This window comes from Peromyscus maniculatus, chromosome X, assembly GCF_049852395.1.
Source record: "Peromyscus maniculatus bairdii isolate BWxNUB_F1_BW_parent chromosome X, HU_Pman_BW_mat_3.1, whole genome shotgun sequence".
NCBI lineage: Eukaryota > Metazoa > Chordata > Mammalia > Rodentia > Cricetidae > Peromyscus > Peromyscus maniculatus.
The window spans coordinates 115,054,179-115,076,556 of NC_134875.1; the positions used below are offsets into that span (position 1 = coordinate 115,054,179).

Genomic DNA, 22,378 nt, shown 5'->3' on the forward strand with positions numbered 1-22,378 from the left:
TGAGATATACAAAGAGTCCTAGTTATATCAATTGACTGTGTACTGGAACAGGCTTCTTGATAACCACACCAGGACTTAGCTTAGATCAGTCTGAGCAAACAACCCCTCCTTCAGTTTACTTTCTAGGTCATACCTCCCACTCTTGAGAGGTCAAAAGACCAATAGCACCCTTACTTTAAAAAGCTTACCTTCAAGTTTATTTTATTAGTCGATTCAAAATCATTAGTTATAGGGGAAAAATACCTCCTATAGTTAAGTAGGATTGAAACAGGGGCCTTGAGCACACTAGGCAAGTGCTCTACCAGTAGGCTATATCCCCAGTCCATTTTTATTTTTCATTTTGAAACAAGATCTTATTAAGTTGCCCAGACTGGCCCTGAACTTGCTCTATAGCCTAAGCAGGTCTTGAACTTGCAATACTACTGCCTCAGTCTTCTAAGTAGCTATGGTTATAGGCATGCACTGTTAGTGTAGGTACCATCTACTTTAAGATCTTATTATAAAGGTTTAGGGTTGGAGAGATAGCTCAGTGGTTAAGAATACTTGTTCATGCAGAGGACCTTGGTTTGATTCCCAGCGCCCATGTGGTAGCTCACAGCCATCCATAACTCCTAGTTCAGGGTAATCCCCATTTCTGATGCCTGCTTCTGACCTCTACAGCCACCAGTTACGTACTGGTTCACAGGTATACATGCAGGCAAAAATCTCATACACATAAATAAATCTTTTTTAAGTAAATTAATAAATACAAAGGATCAAAAATAAAAAAGGGCCTGAAGAGATGGCTCAGAGGTTAAGAGCACTTACTGCTCTTCCACAGGACCCAAGTTCAGTCCCCAGCATCTGTATCAGGTGACTCACAATCACCTGTAACTCCAGGAGATTCAGGTTCTTACTGTGAATGTGTGTGTGTACACATCCTCTCCCGCCCCAATAAAATCTTAAAAGGAAGCAAATGTTAACTCCTATCTGGTGAAAAATCCATATCCTGAATGCTGTTGTACCTAGGTCCCTGGGAGATGGGGCATTTGCTCAGAGTTCCAGCTCAAAACCCTACTCTACAAGGACAGGCCAGCTACAATGTTGAGGCAGATTCTTCTCATGGCTCTTCTCGTTTCCCTCTTCCTCCATGCACACCAACTCATCTTTGGGTACCTGATCTAAATGCTACTGCCAAAAGTACTCAGCAACCAAGAGCTGGGAGTGGGCCAGGGATCTTGGGCAGTTCAGTTCTGACATCCACCTGAGTATTCAGCAGTGTTCCTTTCTCATAACACTAGTTTCTCATTTCATGGCAGCTATTTTAGTGCTCTGCAGAAAACTGGCAACTCTGAGCTTCCTAAGCCATGGCTTGAGGGGGTGGGTGAGGACTGGAAAGATAGGGCCAGAGGAGTATGTTCAGTTCCCAGCACCCAGCAGATGGTGGCTCATAACTGTCAGTAACACTTCACTTTCACGAGATCCAACACCCTCTTCAGGCGTCTTCCAGCACTTGGCATGCACATGATACACAGACATACATGCAGGCAAAACACCATACACATAAAGACAATCTTTTAAAAGGAAAGCGAGTTGTGATGTTTACTTATTCCCTGTGACATTATATCAGTATCACATTATATTGCCTCATACAAAGCATTAGTCCAAGCAAACCAGAAAGGATCATATCTTGTCTCTAGGTAGGCACAGATTTCAGATTTCAAATAGACACAAGATGACCTCTTATAAAAATCAGTTGAGAACATCACTTCAGTAAAACAGAAAAACAATAAATGAACTAACCTTTAAGGTCTTATTGTGACGCTGAAGTTCCCTGCAAAGAGACTCCAGTTTGCTTCTTGCCAAGATGGCCTTGCTGTGTTCACTCTGCAGATGAACTTTCTCTTTCACAATCTGGGCTTGCTTCTTCTGCAGAATCTTCATTTGTTTCTGAACATTCCTGCTCTCCTCCAGCTAAAATTACCAAGCATGTTACATTCAGGAAGCATATCAATCCCCCCACCCCAGGATCTCAGTGAATGCTAGAAGAATGAGTTATCAGCTGTGCAGTTTTCTTTCTTAGACTCACTATGTTGCACAGGCTGGTTTACAACCTTCAATCCTCCTGCCTCAATTTGAGATCTGGAATTATAGGCATGTGCCACCAAATCCAGCAAAGAACTGGGCTGGAGGGATGGCTAGGCAGTTAGGAACACTTACTGATCTTCCAGGAGACCAATTCAGGTTCCAGCACCATTAGGTGACTCACAGTTGCCTGTAACTCCAGCTTCAAGGGATCCAACACCCTCTTCTGACCTCCATGGCACAAGGCCACACATGTGTTCGCATGTGCACGCATGTACAAACAGACACACACACACACACACACACACACACACACACACACACACACACACACACGACATTTTAAGTTCTAAAAATAAAAGGCCAGCAGGAAGGTCCTGGTAAAATGTGAGCATCAAGAACATTTCATTCAATGAAGATGAATATTCGGATGTCACGGCTCCAGCTTGTAATCTCACCACTCAGGAGGCAGAGGCAAGAGGATCACCATGATTTTAAGGTCAACCTGGGGGTACATAATGAGAACCAGCTCAGCTTAGGCTACAATATGAGCATCTGCCTTTAAAACAAAAGAAGCCAACTATTGGGCTGAAGAGAAGGCTTAGTGGTTAAGAGTGCAGAGGACCTAAAGAGTTCAGTTCCTAGCACAGTCTGTAACTCCAGCTCCAGGAGATCTGATGCTCTCTTGTGGCCTCTACAGATAATGCATTCATATGCACCATACACACATATATATGTGTGTATGGTGCATATATATGTGTGTACGTGGTGTGTGTGTGTGTGTGTGTGTGTGTGTGTGTGTGTGTGTGTGCATGTTCACGAGTATGTGCCAAATACTGGGAGCTTAAGTTATAGCTCAGTGGAAGAGCACTTGCCTACCACATGTAACACTTGGGGCAAGGTTCCCTAGCACCAACAAAGTGGGGGAGTGGGGGCGGACGCTGCATCATATAATTTTATTCAAACTGTTTTATGCTATGTGACATTACCAACTTCTCTCTGTCCTAGTTGTAAGGAAGGTAAGCAATTTAGTGTGGATGGAAGAAATGACCTTAATCTTTCTTCAGCCTTTTAGATATACTTCATCTTCAGAACCTTTCATTATTTAAGTTCCACTTTATTATCCAAATTTTGCTTAACTATATCAGCCCAAGAGTTGCCCAAGAGTGCAGAGTGAGGTGGAAATTGGGATCTTGAAACCTTCCACATTGATCTGGGGACCTTGATTTGTAACCTTTGACTTCAAAGACTAATTACAGTTCTTCCTGGTTTCAAATCAGTGATTCACAGGCAATTTAGGTTCCTCAATTTCCAGCTATAATCCTGTGTTTGTTTTATTGTTTTTTCAAGACAAGGTTTTTCTGTAAAACAGTTCTGGCTGTCCTGGAACTCACTGTGTAGACCAGGTTTGGCCTTGAACTCAGAGATCCGACTGCCTCTGCCTCCCCAGTGCTGGGATTACAGGCTGCACCACTGCCCGGCCTAATCCTGTGTTTTGAACCGATGATCTACTCTATTTCTTGTCCCCAAACTTTCATGCTCTGGATTTAACCCTTTGTAAAATGAGCTAACCCCTATGCTGTCCAGGACTAACTTAGTTGGTAAAGCTAGCATCTCTTGAGTTTCTGTTTGTTGGGTAGGTGTCTGCCTATAGACTCTTTCCTATCTATTAAGAGTTGCTGAAATCCAAACAGGATTATTGGGACTGGAGAGATGGCTCAGTGATTAAGAGCACTGGCTACTCTTCTAGAAGACCTGGGTTCAATTCCTAGCACTTATATGATGCTCACAACCATCTGTAACTCCCTGGGTTCAATTTCTAGGATATACAGGCAGCTCACAACTGTTGGTAACTTTAGTCCCTGGGGATATGACACCCTTTTCTGGTCTCCAAGAACATGAGGCACACACATGGCACGCAGACCTATATGCAGACAAAATACTCATATACGTAAGTAAAACTTTTTAATTAAAAAACAGGCCGGGCGGTGGTGGCGCACGCCTTTAACCCCAGCACTCGGGAGGCAGAGGCAGGCGGATCTCTGTGAGTTTGAGGCCAGCCTGGGCTACCAAGTGAGTTCCAGGAAAGGCGCAAAGCTACACAGAGAAACCCTGTCTCGAAAAACCAAAAAAAAAAAAAAAAAAAAAAAAAAAGAAGCTGATGTGTCAGCACAATAAGATGACTGGGGTTGGGGGAGGCTTGCCACGCAAACCTTATGGCCTGAGTTCAATCCTTGGTACTCATTCTGGAAAGTTGTTCCCTGTCCTCTGACCTCCACATGCACATTGTGGCAATCAAGTGCCAGCACTCTTTCTATCATACACACAAACACACATTCATATATAAGCTGGTGTTTTAGGAATCAATACTGAACTTTATTTTTCTAAAATACTCACACACTACTGAACTAAATTTAAAACTTATTAACTAGCCGGGCGTGGTGGCGCACGCCTTTAATCCCAGCACTCGGGAGGCAGAGCCAGGCGGATCTTTGTGAGTTCGAGGCCAGCCTGGGCTACCAAGTGAGCTCCAGGAAAGGCGCAAAGCTACACAGAGAAACCCTGTCTCGAAAAACCAAAAAAAAAAAAAAAAAAAAAAAAAAAAAACTTATTAACTAACCAGCACTCAAGGTTCTCTGTAAGAATTGCTATAATTTTAGGTTTGAAGCAAATGAATCCCTTTCAAGGTGACATCCATACTAACAGATAAGATGGCAGCCTTACCAACCTTTCTGAACAGCTTTTACTGAAGAAGAAAATTGATGCTGAGTCATAAAGAACAAGAGTGCCATCTTGTGGCTTATCAAAATACACCCAAAAACATCCTTGTAGCAGGATATGGAGGCTCAGGCCTGCAATCCCAGTACTTGGGAGGGTAATAGAGGCAAGAAGATCAGGAGTTCAAGGACATCCTTGGCAACATAATAAGTTCCAGACTACCCGGGGACAAACAGAACTATGTCTGTTAAAGACCAAACCAATCAAACAAAAACTCTTTCCAAACTATCTGCTTATAAAGTGTATGTATATGTATATATATACACTTTTACAGAAATTCCTACGGGAAGAATTGCTGGTTTTGCATAATATGTGAAGTTGCTCTTCTATGGACTAGGCATGGCAATATAATTTCAGAGGCTGAAGAGTCAGATTGAACTACTGCCAACCACCTCTGCTCCAAGACCATCAATTCTGTGTTCATTAATCCTTTTTATGTTATTCCACCTGTGTAGCCCTAAATAAAATTTTAAAAAGCAAAAACACTTTTTGTTTTTCACTGTTGACTTTAGGATGGACTAGTACAACTGAGGAACTGATATTTTTGCTTTCTTTAATAATTTCCATTAGTTTACACTAAGCAGCGACATGGTGACTCTGGGATGCCACATTCTGGATTATATTGCTACAACTCAACAATATTGTTGGCATGTACCTACTGATCAGGGATTGTTTGGGCATTGTGGGCCACAGACTCTGTCATGATAAAAAAAATTATTCTATGCTTCTCTCAGAATCAGGTAGGGATAAAACTGGGAAGAACTCCTGTGGACTTCATTCTGATGACTTGAAGGCAACAAGTGGGGACCTTCCAGTTGAAAATTTGGGGAGGCAGGTAGGTATCATAATACCACAAGTCAAGAAGGGCTCAGGCATTCACAGATTCTTCTGGGATTGATGTAGGTGTTTCAGCTGGCTCCAACAGAGAAGGGAAAAGAGGAGGAAAAAGAATCTAGCCAGGAACAAAAGAGCTCACTTGGCAGTTAGTCCCAGTAGACATAGAGGATTCTTCAGGACCAACCCACACACAGCACACACTGTAGATGTGGTGCAGCACAGCTCAGATGGAGCCCACATCCAACTCAGCAGTAGTCATGACAACTTCATAGTAATGGAGATTCTAAGAGCTAGTTTTGACAGCCAGAAAGCCATGCATGCTTCATGTCTAGCAGGAACATCTTCCTGACAAATGAGTCAACAGAGAAGGGCATCCCACACATCAGCTTGTATTCCTCCTCCTTGGAGACCCCTGATTGCTTCTTGCAGTACCACTCACCGTAGTGCAGACATGCTCCGTTCTGGTCAAATAGGTACAGGCTGTGGGCAGTCATCATAACTGCTGAATGCCAATGACAGGCCACTTCCCATTTCCAAAGCTTGTCATGAATTCTTTTTTTGAGCAGGGTCTCACTATGTATGTAGCCCAGGCGGGCCTCAAACTCAGAGATCCACCTGCCTGCAGAGTACTGGGATTAAAAGTACGCACCACCACACCAGTCATCATGTATTCTTTAAATACATTGAAAACCCACTCTTACTTGTGGACAGTTCAGAAAAAAAAAGCTTTGGGTAGATTTAGCTCACTGGCTACATAATATATATTTTTTTCCTAGTATTTGCAGAAATGAAGTTCTTTAGGGTGCTGGCTTCTAGATGTTCTATTCATATGACATTACTAAACTTTTCCAGAGTGGCTGGCAAATCTGTATATCCAATAGCACTGTACAAAAGATCATGCAGGGGCTGGAGTGGTGGCTCAGTGGTTAAGAGTGCATACTCCTCTTGCAGAAGACCGAGTTCTGTTGCCAACACCCATGTAGGGAAAGTCAAAACTGCCTATAATAGCAGCACTATTTGTAATACCCAGAACCTGGAAACAACCTAGATGCCCGTCAACGGAAGAATGGATGAAAAAAAATGTGGTACATATACACAATGGAGTACTACTCAGCAGAGAAAAACAATGAAAGCATGAAATTTGCAGGCAAATGGATAGAACTAGAAAAAATCATCCTAAGTGAGGTAACTCAAACCCAGAAAGACAGTCATGGTATGTACTCACTCATAAGTGGATTCTAGATATAAAATAAAGATCAGACCACAACCCATAGAACCATGGAGGGTATATATATAGCATGGAGGTCCCTAGGACGACTGTGGCTTATAATAAATTTCAGTTTTACTCAATTATTGAAAAAAAAATAGCCAAACAAATGGAAACACATGAACTATGAACCAATGGCTGAGGGGCTCCCAACTGAATCAGGCCCTCTGAATAGGTGAGACAGTTGATTGGCTTGATCTGTTTGGGAGGCATCCAGGCAGTGGAACCAGGTCCTGTGCTCATTGCATGAGTTGGCTGTTTGAAACCTGGAGCTTATGCAGGGACACTTGGCTCAGGCTGGGAGGAAGGGACTGGACCTCCCTGGACTGAGTCTACCAGGTTGATCGCAGTCCTTGGGGGAGGCTTTGCCCTGGAGGAGGTGGGAATGGGGAGTGGGCTGGGTGGAAGGGGAGGGGGTGGGAGTGGGGAGAATAGGGGAACCCGTGGCTGATATGTAGAACTGAATGGTATTGTAAAATAAAAGGAAAAAAATACAAAAAAAAACCTGCCTATAATATAATCCCAGCTCCAGGGGATCTGAAACCCTCTTTTGGCTTCTGTGCACAAATATGCAAACATACACACATACATATGTAATTAACAATAGTTTCTTAAACAAGTAGGAAAAAAGACCAGAGACCATGCAAATCTATCCTCTTTAAGTCATATGAAGAATATATTTCTTAATTTTTCCCATGTAAGAGACATAAAATGGACCAGGCATGATGGCACATTCCTTTAATCCTAGCATTCAGGAGGCAGTAGCAACACAGGTAGATCTTTGCTGAATTCCAGGCCAGCCAGAGCTACATAGTGAGACTTTCTCTTAAGAAGAGGAGGAAAGAAGAGAGGGAGAGGGAAATGGCATTTCATTGTGTTCTTCCTCTCTGACCACTACATGAAGTTAATACTTCTACATGTCTTTATGCCCCATTAGGCTAAGTTATCTCTGTATCTTGGTTTTCTACTTTTATGAAATGCCTCTTTCTTATTTTCTGCCCAGCTTTCCAGTTTTTTTTTCTTTTACATTTGTAGGTACTCTTTTATTTTTTTCATTTTATTATTATTTTACTGTGCTAGGGACTGAATGTAAGACCTTGTACATGTAAGACAAATGCTCTACCACTGAGCTATGTGTCCCTAGTCCTAGTTGTTCTTTCAGATGTACTTTGTAAAATGTTATGTGTATGGGCATTTTGCCTGTATGTACACAATATTTATGTAGTACCTACAAAGGCTAGAAGAGGGCATCAGATTCCCTGGAACTGGAATTATAGCAGGTTGTTAGCTGCTATATGGGTGCTGGGGACTCTAACCTTGAGTCTTTTGGACAAGCAGCTAGGGGCTCTTAATCCCTAAGCCATCTTTCCAGTCCCCTTCAGATATTCTTGGTACTAAGTCTTACTCTATTGAAAATGTCCCAGGTTTGTAATGTCTTCAAGGTACTTTGAATCCCATTTTTCCTGGTACTATAGATTAAACTTGGAGCTGCCACATGCTAGGAAAGCACATCACCACTGAGCAGTATCTCCACCCTTTTGTTGTTTTATTTTAAGGCAGTGTCTCACTAAATTGCCCATATAGCCCTTGAACTTGTGATGCTCTTACCCCAGCCTCTTGAATAGCTGGCAGGCATTATAAGCCTGTACTAACAGGCCCCAGTCTTTAAGATATTTATTGAAGGGACATATTCATTTCAGTAAGACCAATTTCTACAATTTTTATGTATTTAATTACTTATTGTATGTTTATGTGCCACAACATGGCTGAGGAGAGTCAGTTCTCTCCTATCATGTGAGTCCTGGGGATCCAACTCAGGTCATCAGCTTGGCATTAAGTACCTTTAGCAACTGAGTCATCTTGCTGGCCCAGTTTTTAATGTTTGTTTTTTGGAGACAAAATCTCATTGTATAGCCCAGGTTGGCCTCAAACTCACAGTAATCCTCTGGCCTCATCCTCCCAAGTGCTGGAATTACAAGTGTGCACCATCACATCCAGACAACTTGTGTAAATTCTTAAAATATATTTAGTTATGTGTGTATGTATACATGCATGAGTGTAAGTATGTGCACCACATGCATGCAGGAAACCACCAGGGTCAGAAGAGGCATCAGATCTCCTGTAACTGACTGGAGTTCCAGGCAGTTGTGAGGGACTACATGGATGTCAGGAATCCAACCCAGGTCCTCTGCCAGAGCAGTAAGCATTCTGAACTGCTGAGCCCAACTTGTACATGTTTAATAATGCTTTTGATATGGTAAGAAACTCATCCCAAAGGTACTCAATGGAGTAAGAGTGCTTTCTGTGCAAGTATATGAGTTCAAATCCCCAGTACCCACATAAAAAGCCAGGCATAGTTATATACTTGTGTTATTTGGGGGACATATGTGTGTGTCAGGAGGATCACTAGTTCCAGCTTCAATAAAAGACCTGTGTCTCAAGACAATTAAGATGGAAAAACCCACTGTCCTTTGCCACATTTGTATCTCACACAAGAAAGAGAGATAGAGTGCCTTAACACTTGTTATCTCAACATCTGGGTTACAAAAGGAGGAGTCTAAGACCAGTAGTCTTAGACTATATAGTCCATACTTAGTCCATATAACAAGTTCCAGAACAACCAAGGCTACATAAGTAAGACTCTATCTCAACAACAAAAACAAAACAAAAAGAAATCCTTTCTTCCAAAGTTGAGAAAATATCTATTAAGAAATCTAAATATTAGGCTGGGCAGTGGTGGCGCACGCCTTTAACCCCAGCACTCGGGAGGCAGAGCCAGGCGGATCTCTGTGAGTTCGAGGCCAGCCTGGGCTACCAAGTGAGTTCCAGGAAAGGTGCAAAGCTACACAGAGAAATCCTGTCTCAAAAAACCAAAAAAAAAAAAATCTAAATATTATTTCAGAAAAACTTTTTTGAGAGAAGGTCTTATGTATTCCAGGTTGGCCTCAAACTCCCTATGACACTGAAAATCTAATCCTCCTGCCTCTACCTCTCAAATCCTGGAATTACAGGCATGCACCACAACACAAAGTTTAGGCAGTGCTGGGAATGCAACCAGAAGCTTCATTCACGCAGGAACACTGTGTGTGTGAACACACCCACACCCACACCTACACACACACACACAGAGAGATAGCTGTAACACTGAGTTTTAGAAAATCTATACCAGCCAGGTATGATGGCACATGCTTGCAGTTTCAACTACTCAGAAGACTGAGGCAGAAGGATCACAGAGCCCAGAAGCTGAAGACTGGCATGCACAATAAAACCAGACCCTCAAATACAAAGGAAAGGAAAAGGTCTATACTGCAGCTTAGCACTATGGTGTTCTCTGTGTGCTAGAAAAAATCAGCTGGGGGTGCTGGAACATACCTTTAATCCCAGTGTTGAGAAGGCAGAGGCAGAGGCAGGCTGACCTCTATGAGTTATTTAATACCAATCTGGTCTACATAGCAAATTCCAGGCCTACCAACACTACATAGCAAGAACTTGTCTCTAAAAACCAAAAAATAAATAAAATAAAATCATGAAACAACAGAAGGCGTCAAGAAACCAGATTCTCTTTCAATTTTTGCATAAAATATTTTACATTTTAAGATACATTAAAATTATATTTTAAAAAGCTTATCAAGCATATACACACATTCTGTTATATTTTTATGGCCCTCGTAGTTGTGATTTAATACTCACAAGATCAGCATATTTCTTACAGAGAGCTGCCAGCTTCTCCTCTGGGGTGGAAAGGGTGTTTAGCGCTTGCATCAGCAATAAAACTTCTTTTCCTAATGAGTAACAAGAAAGAAATCCTGAATAATAAGATCAAATCTAACCTGTGAATTCTACCAATACTTTCCATGTTCTACTTTCAAAAAACAATTATACCTACAAATAGGAATATGATATTTGCCAGCTCAATTCTGAAAGCTATTTTGAGCTGGACATGTTGGCTCAAATTGCTAACTGTGGCATGCAAGAGGATTCTCAAGTTCAAGACCATCCTGGGCCACAGAGTGAGACCCTGTATTAGAAAACCAAAACCAAATCAAACAAACTATTTAGGAATGTAGATAAGTGGGAAAACAATTGGTTACCATGTCCTGTGTTTGATTCTCATCAAGGTGAGGAGCTACTTTTTATATTCTGGAGTAACAGATTCTCCCTCCTCTATTCCTCATTCTTCCCCATCCCAAATTTCTACACTAACACTGCTAACTAAAATTTCTTATTGAAGTTGTAAACATTCCCTTGTCTAACCATTAGATGTCTATGTTAAGACAAATGGCAAATTAAAAACAGCAAAGAAAAATTTTGAAAGCTTCAGTCTGACCACGTATAAATACAAATACAAAGTTTCAATTGGCTATATGCTTTGCTTATGTCAAATGCACATACCTTTCCTATGCGAAGTTTCAGTTACTTTCTTGTGATTTACACTGTTATTCCTGTGTTAACAAATGTTACCAAAAGTAAAAGAACAGCAAGATAACTCTTCCCTGTGAAGGGGCTTTAATAGTATTGGCCTCAAACTCACCTGCTTCTGCCTCCTGAGTGCTGAGATTAAAGGTGCATGCTATTATGCCTGGTTTAAAATTGGTAATGTTTTAAAGTTATTTCTTTTTGTTTGTTTTTCAAGACAGGATTTCTCTGTGTAGGCCTGGCTGTCCTGGAACTTGCTCTGTAGACCAGGCTGGCCTTGAACTCAAGAGATCTGCTTGCCTCTGCCTCCTGAAGGCTGGGATAATAGACATGCACCACAAGTGACTGGTGCCTGTTCTTTTTCAGTTTTTGTTGTTGTTTGTTTTTTTGGTTTTTCGAGACAGGGTTTCTCTGTGTAGTAGCTTTGCGCCTTTCCTGGATCTCACTCTGTAGCTCAGGCTGTCTTCGAACTCACAGATATCCGCCTGCCTCTGCTTCCCGAGTGCTGGGATTAAAGGTATGCACCATTGCCCGGCTGTGCTGGGATTTCTTTCTTTTTTTTTTTTTTTAGATTTACTTTTATTTTGTGTGTATAAGTGTTTTGCCTGCACATATGTGTATCACATGCATGCCTAGTGCCTACAGAGGCCAGAAGAGGGTGTCTGTTTCCCTGGAACTGAAGTTACGGATGGTTATAAGTCATCATGTGGGTGCTGGGAATCACACCTGAATCCTCTACAATAGCAGCAAGCCATCTCTCCAGCCCCAAGGTAACATTTTTCTTTCTTTCTCTCCCCGCTCCCCACCTTTTTTTTTTTTTCCCGAGTCAGGGTTTCTCTGTGTAACAAACAGCCCTGGCTGTCCTGGAACTCTCTTTGTAGACCAGGCTGGCCTCAAACTCAGAGCTCTGCCTGCCTCTACCTCCTGAGTGCTGGGATTAAAGGCGTGCACCACTACCACCTGCCACCATTTTCATTTTACACATGAGCTATCTCATAAATGTATGTACCTTAATGACTCTGGTATATAGATTACTATGGAAAGAAAAGAGCAGAATGACTTCAAAATTGAATACGTTTTAATGTGAGCACAGTGATGGCTTGAGCGTATGAAAGATCCCTGGAGCCCAAGAGTACAGGCCAACAGAGTAAGACACCTTTTTCCACCCCCCAAAAAAGGGTGTAACTTTTTTGTTTTGTTTTGTTTTTCGAGACAGGGTTTCTCTGTGTAGCTTTAGAGCCTGTCCTGGAACTCACTCTGTAGCCCAGGCTGGCTCACAGAGATCTGCCTGCCTCTGCCTCCTAGTGCTGGGATTAAAGGCGTGTGCCACCACCGCCCGGCTCACATAAAGTTTTATTAGTAAAAACCAAGACCCATTTAGCCTAAGATCAATAAGAATATTATAAGAAAGCCGGGCAGTGGTGGCAAATGACTTTAATCTCAGTACTCCGGAGGCAGAGGCAGGCAGATCTCTGAGATTGAGGCTAGCCTTGTCTACAGAGCTAGTTCCAGGGGCAGCCAGGGCTACACAGAGAAACTCTGTCTTGAAAAAACAAAAGAGAAACAAACAAACAAAAAGAACATTAAGAACTTTTTTATTCATTTTACATACCAATCACAGATCCCCTCCTTCCCTCCTCCTGCACCCATTATGGGAATTCATAAACTCAAAGAGTTTTTTTTTTGTTGTTTTGTTTTGTTTTCTTTTGCAGTGCTAGGACTTTTTTTGTGTTTGAAACAGAATTTGCATACTATAATTCAGTTTTCATTTATTTTTAACTTATTTTTTTGTTGTTTTTAGAGATATGTTACCCAGGTTGACCTTGAACTCCTAGGCTCAAACAATCCTCCTGCCTCAGCCTCCAGAGTAGCTAGGATGATAGATATGTACCATTTACCTATGTAAAATTAACTTTTAAAACACACCATTTATTTCTAGAGTATAACAAAAGGAAAAAAGTAGACAATTTAGTGTATTTATAAGGTTGTACAACCATCATGGCTATCTAATTGGGGGGGTGTTCATTAACCCCCAAAACAAACCATACCTAATAGCAGTCACTTCTTATTCCTCCATCTACTCCCAGCCCTGGCAACCACAAATCTACTTTCTGTTTTCCATAAATTTTACAATTCTGGATATTTCATACAAAAGAGAATCATACAATGTGTAGCCTTTCATATTTGGCTTCTTTTACACTGCAAAATGCTCTGGTAGATTCATTCTTGAAGACTATAATCAACGCTGCCTTCCTTTATATGGCTAAGTGACAGTCTATCATATGGATAGATCATACTTTGTTTACTCATCATTACATGATGAATATTTGTGTTTTTTCTCCTTTTGGGCTATTAAGAATAATGTTGCTATGAACATTGTCTACAAACTTCTGTGTTTATAATTTTCAATCTTCTTGGGTATATATGCCTAGAAATAGAAATGCTTGTTCATATAGTAAATTATGTGTTGCTTTTGACTTTTTATAAATGTAATTAGGGCTACCGATTTAGGAAATGTATCATTTCGAAAGAATTAAAATTATTTTTCATATTCCTTAACTTTTTACATTTTAAAGAGTAGCAGGAGTTTAAGTTAATAAAAAAGGTAACTCAAGCAAGCCATGGTAGTACACACTCATAATCCAACACTCGGAAGGTGAAGACAAAAAGGTTAAAAGAAGCCAGGGTCATCTTTGGCTATACATTGAGTTCAAGGCCAGCCGGGGCTACATATGAGACCTTGTCTCAAAATAGAAGAAAAAAGAAAACCCCTTCCCAAAAGAAAGGTAACTCTAGACATATATACAACACCCATAGAGCTGGGTGCAGTGGCAACCACCTTTAATCCTAGGTGAATTCAAGGCCAGAATAGTCTACATAGGGAATTTCAGGTCAGTCAGGGCTGCATAGTGAGACCCTGTCTCAAAACAAAAACAAACAAAAACCCCACCACTTATCAATCATATATGTAAAGTATAAAAAATTGAGGGGTTTCCAGTTGCAGCGGTAAACTTTTAATTGCAGCACTCGGCACTTGGGAGGCAGAGGCAGGTGGTTATCTTTAAGTTTGAGGCCAACCTGGTCTATATAGCAAGTTCCAGTCCAGCCAGGGCTACATAGTGATAGCTTGTCTCAAAAATATAATACAAAAAATAAATAAACAATAAAAAACTGAGGAGTGGGCTGGAGAGATGGCTCAGTCATTAAAGGCTAGGCTCACAACCAAAAAACTGAGGGGTAACTAGTGAGACTCAAAGATTTCAATTTTCTTCATGAGATTCAGCATATCACAAAGTGGTAACCTAGCACAGTGGTAGAGTCCTCGCCTAGCATGCATAAGGCCACAGGTTCAATCCTTGCCATGAGAGAAAATAATACAACATACAATTTAATGGTTTGGCCAGGTATGCATGCCTTGATGCACTTGAGAGCTAAGTCAAGAGGATCAAGAGTTAAAGGGTAGCCTTAGTTACATAAGAAGTTTGAATTTGGCTGGGCGGTGATGGTGTGCACCTTTAATCCCAGCGCTTGGGAGGCAGAAGCAGATGGATTCTCACCTGCCTGGTTCAAGGCCAGCCTGGTCTACAGAGTGAGTTCCAGGATGGCCAGGGCTACATAGAGGAAACCCTGTCTTGGGAGGAAAAATAAGAAAAAAGATAAACTTTGAAGTCGCCGTAACTATATGAGACCTTGTCTCAAAAAAACAAAAATAAAAAAATTAAGCATATCATATTCTTGGTCTGAAACACAAGTTATATAGAAGAAAGAAAATAAATATCTTTGAAAGTGGGTTAACTCACTTTCGGCAGTACAGTTAACATACTGTCTATAAAATTTTATGTCCAGTCTTAAACTGACGAAATAAATACAGAATTTTCACATACTTTTTTTTGTTTGTTTGTTTTTTTGTTTTTCGAGACAGGGTTTCTCTGTGTAGCTTTGCGCCTGTCCTGGAACTCACTTTGTAGACCAGGCTGGCCTCGAACTTACAGAGATCCGCCTGCCTCTGCCTCCCAAGTGCTGGGATTAAAGGAGTGGGCCACCACTGCCCTGGCAGTTTTCACATACTTTTTGATCAGCCTAGTAAAGCAAATAAGGCAAGTCAATTGCCACTCTGTCCTCAAATTATTTTGAGAATTCTTGTTTATATAGAGATAAATAACTAAGCTTCCTATTGTTCTTTCCGACTCCTGTACATAACTGCAGCTGACAAGCTGACTAACCTGAGGCAACAGGTGTTTAAACTGATGTAGCGCTGTGTATGTGTGTGCATGCACATGTGTGCACGTGTGCACATGTGCTCACACGTGCATGCCACAGTCATGTGTGGAGGTAAAAAGACAATGTGGGTCCCAGGGATCAGACTCAGGCCCTCAGGCTTATTGGCAAGTACCTTTACTGACTGAGCCATTTCACTGGCCCACAACATGTGTTTTAGCTAAGCATGTCCAACCTGGCCATGTTCATGGTCACCTGTGTTGCACACAATGTGAATAAAATGAGCAATATATGAAAACAACATCAACTACTGAACAGAGCGTTATTACCTAAGGTTTTCTCTTTGTTCCTGCTGCACTCTGAATCTTGCTGGCCATCAGGAGGACCTGTTCGAGCTTCTTGCCCAGGAATTTCTTCTCTTGACTCCTGTGCATGGAATGCTGAACTCACCAAATTCCTGTTCTTCGTTATAAAGTCACTGCCTTCATCCCCTTCCAGTGAATGCTTCTTAGTTGTGCCACCACAACTGGATTCTTGATGTTGAAGAATATCATTTGCTTGAGAGTTGCACAACATGTCAGCTTTCACTTCTAACCCACAAATTCCAGGTTCTTCCATTGTACCAATTTCAAACTACAGGGAAGGGGATAAAAGATGGAGTTAAATTAAAAGTAATCAACATCTATAACCAATGGCATGCCATAGCTTGACAGCTTTTTACTTAGTGGCTTGTGAATTCGATGTAAATAAGGTAGCTTTTAAGCTTCACTGAGACATGATCTAAACTGTTAAACACAAGGTTATTAGAGTTAAAACAGAGATGGGGTATATCTCTGAGGTAGCAGTGCTTTGCTTCAAGAGCCCCTGGGTCTCATCCAGAGTACTTCCAAAAGATAAAGCTAAAACAAAGCATAACTATATGCTACCAAAGGCAGCATAACTATATGCTACCAAAGGAGGCAAAAAGTGCCAGTTAGTAATAAATTTAAATGTATTTCCCTATAAAAATTCACCATTTAAAAATAATTACTATCTTTTAAACAGTAAACTGTCCCAAGCTGATGAACATTAACTATCCTGCTGTTATCTTAAGAGATGATAGCGCAGCTAGCTAGCTGGGTGGCTATCCACCAAAAACTAATTCCCAAAGTACCAGTGGAGTAGGCACTGAGGGACAAGTGCCAGCACCCAGTAGTAGCACACTACATTTCCCAGCCCCTGACAGCTAAGTGAGACTCCCATGTTAGTCGAGGCTGTGTTACTTCAGCAACCAGATTTTTATTCTCAGAAGGTAGATGAGGCGATGACTGTCATTTCAGCAACCAGATTTTTATCCTCCATCTCTTTCCCACTCTGATTGAATACAGAGGTCATCAAGGTGCTATAAGTTGGCATGGCCAGACGACAAAAGCAGCCTGGCCCAAATTCCACATCTATACAGGAAAGACACTACCTGCAAAGAAAATGCATACTAGAATATTGGGTGAGTAAGTAATAAACTTCTCTCAAATTATACCCTAGAAATTGAGACTGGTATGTTAAATGCCTCTCCCTATCACTAATATGGAAGGCACAGACCAAAAATGCATTTATTCTGGTTTTCTTCTCCCTTGAATCATTATTTTTACCTTATTCTCTTTTGTAATATTTTTTTTTCAAGACACGGTCTTGTTATACATAGCTCAGGTTGGCCTAGAACTTGCTATCCTTCTGCCTGGGCCTCCTAAATACTGAGATTACAGGTGAGTACCACCACACCTGGCTAACCTATTTACTAGTCTTCTCTGTATCCTATTTGTTAATATTATTTGGTTGCATGATACATCACAACTGTAAACTCTACATTTCCCTTCTGGTTGAAAAGAGGGTTTCTTTCTTTCTTTCTAAATACAATTGAGGTACAAGGTATCTAATATAGTTCTCTTACCACAAGAAGAAAAAAGATACTTTGAAAAATTAGTGGAATTAGGGTTGTAGCTCAGTGGAAGGATGATTGATTACCTAACACGTGCATGGCCCTGGGATTAAGCACCAGTAACAAAAAAGAAAACAAATAACAACAAAAACCAACAATACTTTTTTTTTCAAGTTATGGTTGCTCAGCCTGATGGTTTATACCTACAATACCAGTACTTAAAATGTTATAGCAGATCTGGAAGGAACTGAGGGAAGGAAAAAACATGGTCAAAATATACTGTATATAAAATGTTTTCAATTAAGAAAAAGTTAAAATAAATAAAAGGTTAAAGCAGGAAGACTGAAGCAAATTCAAGACCAGCCTGAACCGTATAGAGTTTCAGGCCAGTCTGAGCTACAAAGTGAAACTCTGGCTCAAAACAAAGTAAAATTAATGGGAGCCAGATACTTAGAAAACTCAGGTAGGAAAATTTTGAGCCTGAGCAAAGATAAAACCAACAACAATTAATGATAGAGCAGGAATCTGGTTTTTAAAAGTCTTTTAATACACTTATTTATTGTGTGTGTGTGTGTGTGTGTGTGTGTGTGTGTGTGTGTGTGTGTGTAAGCATGCCACAATACATATGTCAAGTTATCAGAGGACAATTTGTAGGAGTTGGTTCTCTCCTTCTACCTTGTGGGTCCCAGGGATTGAACTTTGGTTTTCAGCCTTGGTGGCAACTGCCTTAACCCATTGAGCCACCTATTATTTCCAAATGTAACATACCAGGGATGAGAGATGGCTCAGTGGTTGAAGGTGTATACTTCTCTTCTGAAGGACCCGAGTCTGGTTCCTAGCAGCTTACACCTGCCTATAACTCTAGCTTCAGAGGGATCCATCACCTCCAGCCTATAGGAACAGTGCCCTCACATGCACATACCGATATACACATCTACACACATAATTAAAATAAAATACTTCAAACTGTAGCATATCCAGTTGAAGAGCTAAAAACAACTGAAGGGCTTGTTGCCTGCAAGATGTAGGACTCTCAGATACTACTCTAGCACCACATCTGTCTGCATGCTGCCACGCTCCCTGTCATCATGATAATGAACTGAACTTATGAAACTGTGGAAATATTCCCAAGACACCTTCCAAGCCCTTACAAAAACTTCTGCCCATCTGAGCACGATTTATGATATGGTGCACTTTTAGGGGTGAAGACAGTGGAGCTAAGTGAGGTTTCTCAGAAGACGAGTTACCTGAGGTGTGAATGGAAGCCTGAATGTGGTCTTCAGAATGTTTCTCAGACCTCAGTGTTGGAACTTGATGGTCTGTGAATGGGCAGATTTTGATTTTATGTGTGCTAGCTGTTTTTATGTTAACTTGATAGAAGCTAGAGTCATTGGAAAGGAGGGAACCTCAATTGAGAAATCACCTCCATAAGATCAGGCTGCAGACAAGCCTGTAGAGCATTTTCTTAATTAGTGTTTGATGGGGGAGGGCCCAGCTCATTGTGGGTGGTGTCATCCGTGGGCTGGTGGTCCTGGGTTCTATAAGAAAGCAGGCTGAGCAAGCCATGAGGACCAAGCCAGTAAGCAGCTCCCCTCCATAGCCTGTGCATCAGCTCCTTCCTCCAGGATCCTGCTGTTGAGTTCCTGTCTTTACTTCCTCCATTGATGGACTACAATGTAGAAATGTAAGCCAAATAAACCCTTTCCTCCCCCCACCCAAAAAAATAATAATAATTGAAGGATAAGTGAAGAAGGGAATGAAGATATTAAGGCAACTAATACTTATCTTTTATAATGTAGGGTTGATATAAATCAATTACTGTGCTTTTGGGAGGCTCTTTGCATCTTTTAAAGACAGGGTCACAAGTAGTCCAAGCTGTCCTCAAATTGACTGTATCTCCAAAAAAAATGACTTTGAACTCCTGGTCCTCCAGACACCATGTCCCAAATGCTAGAATTATAGGCCAGTGACACTGCTTTCTGGAGAACAAATTGGCACTGCAATTCTTTGGCAATATGGATAGCTTCTAACCCACTTAATTCCACTCCTAGGATTTCACCCAAGTGTGTACATGGGTTCACTGAAAGGCCAAAAATGTTTAAAGCAGCACTACTTGGAACAGCCCTAAAATAAAATCAATCCAACAGAAGAATGATCAATTGCAATATGTTCAGACCATTGAGCAAGAAGAATGAACTACTGCAAATACAGCAGCATGGCTTAAGAGGAAGGCACTGCAGAATACTTACTGAAGGAAACAATCTATATATAAAATGAAGCAAGGTGGCCGGGCGGTGGTGGCGCACGCCTTTAATCCCAGCACTCGGGAGGCAGAGGCAGGCGGATCTCTGTGAGTTCGAGGCCAGCCTGGTCAACAGAGTGAGTTCCAGGAAAGGCGCAAAGCTACACAGAGAAACCCTGACTCGAAAAACAAAAACAAAAACAAACAAACAAAAAAAAAAAGAAGCAAGGTGAATGGTACTAGAAATGAGGCACTGGTTGGGCTTTTTAGAGTGCTTGGTAATATTTCTTGATATTAATGGAATAACAGATATTATCCTCCTAAATTTATTAAATCCAAACATTCATAATTTGTGTACTTTTCTGAACACAGACAAATGTTACTTCAAAGTTTGTTAAAAGTTGCACAAGGATGGTGTGTATGGTACTTGCCTTTAATACCAGCACTCTGGAGACAGCGGCTGTGGGTTCAAGACAAGCCTGGTTTACATAACTTACATGGTGAGACTTGGCCTCGATAAATAGATAGATAGATAGATAAATAAATAAATAAATAACAAAATTTTAAGGATGATACCTAATGCCTTGTATACTATTAAAAAACTATATATATATTATATATGTTAAATACATATATATATTAAAGTTGCAATTTAGGGGCTAGAAACAGCTCAAAGGTAGGATGCCTAAGACCAAGGATTTAATCTCTGGTACAGAAAGTACACACAAGTTACAACTTACATACTACTTATTTGTTTTGTTCTTATTGACTCAGCGTCTCACTATGAGGCCTAGCTGTCCTGAGAATCACTATGTATATATACCAAGCTGACTTTGACCTCACAGAGATCTGCCTGCCTCTGCCACTGAGTGCTGGGATTAAAGGTGTGTGTCACGATGCTCAGCTTAAAGAATCATAAAAAGGCTAAGTGGTGGTTACGCACACCTTTAATCCCAGCACTTGGGGGGGGAGAGGGACTGAGGTAGGAGGATCTCTGAGTTCCAAGATCTCTGGGTTCCAGGACAGCAAGAACTAAACAGAGAAACCCTGTGTTGAAAAACCAAAAAAGAGGTATAAGGAACAAAACAAGGTGGGTACTATGGCTGACATGTAGCACTAGATCCAGATTCCACGGCAGCAAGGCAATGATGCAGGATACACAAGTGCCTCCAGAGGAAGTAGAGGGAGAAATGTGGACCCATGAACAGACAGGCTGAGGTAGTTTCCTTGAGGCACAGGATACAACTGGATGAAGAGGAAGAGTTGCACAGTGCTCAGGAGCAGAAGCTCTGAGAAAGCAGAGAAAGCGGCTGAGAGTGAGAGAAGTTTGAAGGTACTGAAAACCATGTCCTAAATGATCAAGATGGAACATCAGGAAAGAAGTAAGCTCAAAGAAGTAAGCCCACTGCAGAAGAGGCAAATATGGAAGGGTGGCTTGTGTGTTGCTGACTACTGAAGGCGACATGGAATGAACAGTGGAGTGAGCTGAGCAGGCAGAGTCCCACTGACAAGTGGGATGAGCATATATCAGACTGCCAGAACCTGAAGCACTTGAGCTGAGGAAAAGTACTCTCAAAAGAAGACAAATATGGGGCTGGAGACATGACTCAGTGATTAAGAGTAATTGCTGGGGCGGTGGCGGCACACACCTTTAATCCCAGCACTCGGGAGGCCGAGCCAGGCGGATCTCTGTGAGTTCGAGGCCAGCCTGGTCTACAGTGTGACATCCAGGACAGGTTCCAAAACTACACGGAGAAACCCTGTCTCAAAACAAACAAACAAACAAAAAGATGGTGAAAATTACATGAAACTCTAAGTGGAGTACTTGCTGCTTTTGCAGAGGATCCAGGTTTGGTTCCCAGCATGCACATGGTAGCTCACAGCCAACTGGAACTCCAGTTCCAGAGGATCTGACAACTTCTGTCCTCCAAAGGCACCAAGCAGGCACGTGGTGCACAGATATGCATGCAGTAAAACACTCATATACATAAAAATTTTTTAAAAAGAAAACCAATATGACAATGAGATAAAGATTCTTGTGGTAAACTAAAGGAGGAAGATATCCATACTGAGTGTGCTGTGAGATTGGTAAGCAAACTAGAAAAGATAACTGAAGACTTGGGAAATGAGCTGAAATGAAGCAAAAAGGTGCACATCTGTGCATATATGTGCAACATACATATGCCTGGTCCTCAGGGAGGTCAGCAGAGGACAGAACCCTTGGAACTGGAGTTACAGATGGTTGTGAGCTTCCGTGTGGGTGCTGGGGACCAAACCTGGGTACTCTTCAAGAGTAGCAAGTTCTCTTAATGCTGGACTAGACTCTGCTTGACCTGAATGAGATGTCTTACTCTCCCATTACTGTACTCCTCCCTCTGACTCTGACTCCCATTACGGTACTCCCACTCTGATCCTGACTCAGCCCTCCGGAAGCTGACCTTGAGAAGCCCCTTGCTTTCTGCCAACTCCTCTATCTCCTCCCAGAGATTCCAACTGAGTAGAGACTGAGTACCAATGGGAACAACACTTAGGAAAACATGAGCACAAATTTAAAGTGTCTTGAAAGAATGCTGTAGCAGGTAGGCAAGAGAGACTTTTGTCACTTTAAGAAACCTGAGCCCAGTGCAGTAGCATATATGTA

At 41.5% G+C, this 22,378-nt stretch overlaps 1 protein-coding gene and 1 pseudogene across 3 annotated transcripts in view; both read right to left on the bottom strand.

Moving 5' to 3' along the window:
• The window catches only part of Txlng (taxilin gamma), a 63,742-nt gene that overhangs the window by 14,538 nt on the left and 26,826 nt on the right, over positions 1–22,378 (bottom strand). For all 3 annotated transcript variants that reach the window (XM_006973221.4, XM_015992069.3, XM_015992070.3), the window contains 3 exons: positions 15,910–16,213; positions 10,637–10,728; positions 1,783–1,953 (listed from right to left, as the gene is read on the bottom strand). In XM_006973221.4, coding sequence (XP_006973283.1) covers positions 1,783–1,953; positions 10,637–10,728; positions 15,910–16,213 — 567 coding nt within the window. The remainder of the gene's footprint in view (positions 1–1,782; positions 1,954–10,636; positions 10,729–15,909; positions 16,214–22,378) is intronic.
• On the bottom strand, positions 5,606–6,325 carry LOC143271044 (trafficking protein particle complex subunit 1 pseudogene; annotated as a pseudogene).